Source organism: Apium graveolens, chromosome 11 (genome assembly GCF_009905375.1).
Source record: "Apium graveolens cultivar Ventura chromosome 11, ASM990537v1, whole genome shotgun sequence".
Classification (NCBI taxonomy): Eukaryota; Viridiplantae; Streptophyta; class Magnoliopsida; order Apiales; family Apiaceae; genus Apium; species Apium graveolens.
In genome coordinates this window covers 43,534,294-43,539,240 of record NC_133657.1, presented here as the reverse complement: position 1 = coordinate 43,539,240, position 4,947 = coordinate 43,534,294, and the positions used below count along the sequence as shown (strand labels likewise).

At 32.8% G+C, this 4,947-nt stretch overlaps 1 protein-coding gene across 1 annotated transcript; it reads left to right on the top strand.

Annotated features, from left to right (window-relative positions):
- Positions 1 to 1,593: 1,593 nt before the first annotated feature.
- Positions 1,594 to 2,715, top strand: LOC141698094 (heavy metal-associated isoprenylated plant protein 28-like). The gene is made up of 3 exons (XM_074502706.1): positions 1,594 to 1,805; positions 2,006 to 2,078; positions 2,392 to 2,715. The coding sequence occupies exons 1-3, from the start codon at positions 1,800 to 1,802 to the stop codon at positions 2,586 to 2,588; spliced, it is 276 nt and encodes a 91-aa protein (XP_074358807.1). The 5' UTR covers positions 1,594 to 1,799; the 3' UTR covers positions 2,589 to 2,715.
- The last annotated feature ends 2,232 nt before the right edge of the window (positions 2,716 to 4,947 follow it).

Genomic DNA, 4,947 nt, shown 5'->3' with positions numbered 1-4,947 from the left:
TGGAAAATGTGTTAATCTTTTACAAGTTCTAGTTCTTTATTTAGAAGAGTATAGAAATAGTGGATTCGAAATCGTAAAGAGTAAAGCTAAAAAGATTGCTTAAGAATTAGAAATTGAATCTAATTTTCATGAATCATGTGTTCGTCGAAGAAAGAAGTTTTTTGAAGAAAGTGCTACATATGAACCGATTCAAGTTGCCGAAGAATCGTTTCGAGTCAATTATTTTATAGTTTTGATTGATAGTATCATTTCTCAGTGCAGACAAGATTCGGGCAGTTTAAAAAATATAAAGATATTTTTGGGTTCTTATTTGATTTGTGCAGATTGAGAGATATAAATGATGAGAGTATGAAAAATGCATGTCCTTTTCTTGAGACTGTTTTGGGATATGATGATAGCTCTGATATTGATGGACTAGAATTATTTTCGAAGTTGCAATTGCTGAGGAAGTTACTGTCAGATAATTTAAACAAACTAATTGAAGCGTTGGACTATATTAAGAATATGCATTTAGTTTTTCCTAACACTTGGATTGCTTTTAAAATAAGATTGATGATACCCGTTACTATAGCTACTGCTGAGAAAAATTTCTTCAAATTGAAGTCGATAAAAAAACTACCTTCGATCGACTATGTCACAAGAGAGGTTGAACGGTTTGGCTATATTATCGATAGAGAAGAAAATGTATGCGGAACTTGATTACAAAAAACGATTCATAAAGGTTGAATTTAATTATTTAGGGGGCTCAACATTATTATTTGCCTAAGGCCTCCACTACGCTGGAGCCGCGCATACCATGGTTATCAATAATAAGAAGTATGCATCTAATATTTGTTTCTTTTCTCTCTCTCATGTTCTCTTTTCTTTTTATCGGTCTAAACACCAACAATCTAGTTTTTATCACGTCAATCTGGATTCTTGTAAATAAAATTACACCAAGTACAACTACTAACATAAGTAGAATGCTTGTGTGGCATAGTGTTAGTGGAAACTCTTATATTTTATTTAGCAAAAAAAAAAAAAATTACACCAAGTACACACCAAACTTGTTGCGCCTCCTGTAGTTTGTATTGATTCCGATATCTGCGAATTGTATAATTGAAACTCATGCACTAATTTTCTACTCAAATGCATAGTCCTTGTGCATGTCGCAGTAAGCATGCGAAATGTGCAACTGCTGAAAGATAGGTGTAGTGATTTGTTTGATGACAAAACTTTTTGGTGTTGTTTGTTCTACACATCTGGTGAGTGAGAATATTCAAATTACCAAATCGATCAAGAAATAAATAGGAGAGACAAGTCAGATAAGAAAAGAAAGAAAAGGGTAAGTTGGACCAGTCAAAGGCAATTATCTAAAATACTTGAGACTCACATTGCTTTGCCTAGACGGCTTCTTGAAGAATGAGCTACCTAGTTTTAACTGTTTTTCAGATTTCTTTCCGTTAGGTAAAGCAAAGTGAGAACATCTCCTGTAGGGGCTTGCTTGGCTTTTCCTAGTTAGTTTTTATCAGACAGCTGGCACAGTACCCAATGATATATATTTCAGACCAGTAGTAGTAATTTGTTGTCTACTCATTCTTTTGTTTGTGTTATGTATAATGTGTCTATACAAACAACATTTATAAGTCTGTGCCCCTGCTATATATATATATATATATATTTATATGCTGTCATTCTCTTTTGCTCATTTGTTATTCCTTCCCTCATTCACAATATATTTTCTCAGCTTTTGCGTTGGTTTTTTCACGTTATAATAACCACCTTAGATCATTAGTCATTACCTTCAGTTCATTGATTGCATGGAGGTACACTGATTTCTCAGTTTTTATATTTCGTTTGGATATATAGTAGTAAGTTTCTTGTGGTAATAATCCATTGTTGTATTAAGCATTGAAAGAATTGCAGTGATAAGAAACTTTGATCAGGAAAAGTTTGATTCTTTTTAAAGAAAAACTTAAACAAATTATATCATGTGTTTAATTATCCTAAATGGCTGATTTTGCAGACTATCGAACTGAAGGTAGAGATGGTTGGTATTCATGAAAAGAGGCTGCGCAAATGCTTGTCCAAACTGAGAGGTATGTATTCACATACATTCGAACATAATTTCTGTATTGGACACAGTTCAGCAGGACTTTCCTGAAAGCCTGATAGACCAGCCTTGTGCACTGAGTATAATCATTTTTTTACAACTAATAATGGCTGAAGGCTGTTAAAAAATATCGTAATACTAATACTAATGAAGGAGATTGTCCCATCAACCAAACTTTTGTTTTATAACATGTAATTTAGGTGAAAAAAACCCAGCGATCTACATACATTATCATATTTAATCTCTGGAAATCATCATAATTATATGTAATGGTTCTTTTATTAATGCACGGAATGCAGGAATAGAGAAACTAGAAGTATATGCAAACAGTCAGAAAGTTGTGGTGACAGGGTATGCGCACCGGAACAGGATACTGAAAGCTGTAAGGCGAGGCGGCTTAAAGGCTGATTTCTGGTCTGCTCAAAATGAGCTTCTTACTGTTTATACTAGTGCTAGCTATGGCAGCTTAAGATTTAACAACTTCAGCCTTTTCTAATTAGCCAGGAGAATAGAAACTACCAGGAAGGAAAAGAAAAAACAGAGAATCAATGTTCTCTACTCTTTCTTTGTTCTATGTCAGTTGTTCTCCGTGTAAACAGAAGATATACGAGAATTCTGTGTCAGAGTTTTCAGCCTTGTTTTATTATTTTCTTTCTTTTTTATCTTTCTCATGCTAGGCAAACATACTGTTTATACAAAGAGAGTAACGGAAGATTACTATGTTTTGGGAGTTCCATAATCATTCTGTTCTTGATGATGATTATGTTGAACTTGGCAATGACACCTTTAGTGCAAGGGTTTATGAAAATAATTGGTATAAGCCTGCAAAATAGTGTAAATGGCTTGTGTGTATTGCTCCCCTTAGTCATCTATATATACAAATAATACAAGAGAACCAGGCTGCAAAACAAGAAATTATAGTGCAAAACAAAAAACTACAGCTCGAATGTTAATCTAATTCCTAAACTTTAGCTCAGACAAATCAATTTACACAAATATAGAATCTGCACGTCCTACACATCTCGCATATCAGAAGAGCATCACAACGTATCCGCAGAATATCTATGCATATCAGTAGAGTCTCAACAACCCCCCTCAAGTTGGAGCATGAGGATTATAAATGCCCAACTGGAAAAGTAAGAATTGAAATTGACGTGTGCGTAAAGACTTAGTGAATATATCCGCCAACTGGACTGTTGTTCGAAGATATGATGGACCTGGATAGCATCATGGACAAAGTGAGTCTGCTCCAATGTCCTTTGCCCTTTAAATACGGGATTTTTTGCAATGTGTAATGCGGATCGTGTAATTACTTTTGATGATAAATAAATATTATGTGAATTTTATGAATTATGTGTTAATTGGTTTCTGTGTTTGTTGTCTGTGTATGATAGAATTTTTGAAATTTTAATGTTTATATTCTCATAATAAGCTATAGATTATTTAGATATTTTTATGGTAATTTATATGTTATTATATGATTTTATAATTGATTTACAGTTTTAATTAATTAATTTTTAATTTTATTATTGATTATTTTAATTATTCAAAAACTGTCCACTCGTAACGGTTTATAAGTTTTCACTACCCGGACGTTACGAGAAAACTCGTTTCTAGCCTAATTTGGATATTTCGAGCATTTTTCGTATTTTAACTTTTTCGATCTGGAGTAGGGATTTATCTGTACGATTTTCGGTACAATTCTACGATTATTTTAATATTATTTGATCGTTCCGGTAAATCGGTAAACTAAATATAACGCCCCCAAATCCTGGGTCAGGGGATTTGTTCGTCACTATGAAACCTCAATCCAAATTAACCTATTCAATCAATAAATAAATGCCAACAGTTGAAATATAGCATCTGTGACCCCAAACTACACCAAGATATTTTAAGGTTACAGTTCTAGAAACAAGAATTCCAAATTTCACAAATAACTTTTTCACTTTCTTTTAAAACTATTTTAAACAATTTACAAAATACAAACTTAACCCGCTAGTATAACTTCGAAAAGAAGAATATTAGGCCCCACTATACAATACACAACTATAATATAATATAATATAAACAACTTTACATAACAAAACTTACACTAGTCCGCAAACCCTGGACCAACCACCTTCCAAAAGCTTCTCCTTTGCTTTCTCGAGTTACGCGGCTAAATAGCGCAAGCTAATCCTCACTGGAAGGTTAGATATAAAAACAGATAAGTATGAGCGAAAGAAATGCTCAGCAAGTTCATTATAGCATATATATGGTCGTTTTGATATAAAACCGACATCTGCATTAGAGCAGAATATTTAAAATCATAATTGGTGAATCAGAAAATTTATTAAAGAATCGGATAATTGTTTCTCACTATATTCAAAACCCTTTTGATATTTTCGAGCGAAATGCTTCAGCAATACTTTGAACCTTGACGCGAATAGGACTTGTAAAACAGTGTTTACAGAAATATCGTAAACAATAATAACATGAAACAATGATTATGGACTGAATCATAACTTTATTCAAAACCGAACTCTTGATATTAATACTCATTTTGTTGTCATATCAAATTAGATATCAATACGAACTTTAATGCTCACAACATCCATACTGAAGTCAACATCAATCATCTATACTAATACCACCTTTGATATTTAACAACAAACTAAATATCCACATCAAGCAGAAATTGAATCAACACTGCATTTCACCTTTTATTCAAAACCAAAACACTTAATAAGAAGGCCCAATTTAAAAAGACGCTGTTTTCCCTTATCCGAACGGGCGTTTAATTCAGATTTCTATTTCGGTACAACGAGAAGGAGTTTACTAAACCATTCCTTATAAGATTATCAAAAGCAATATAA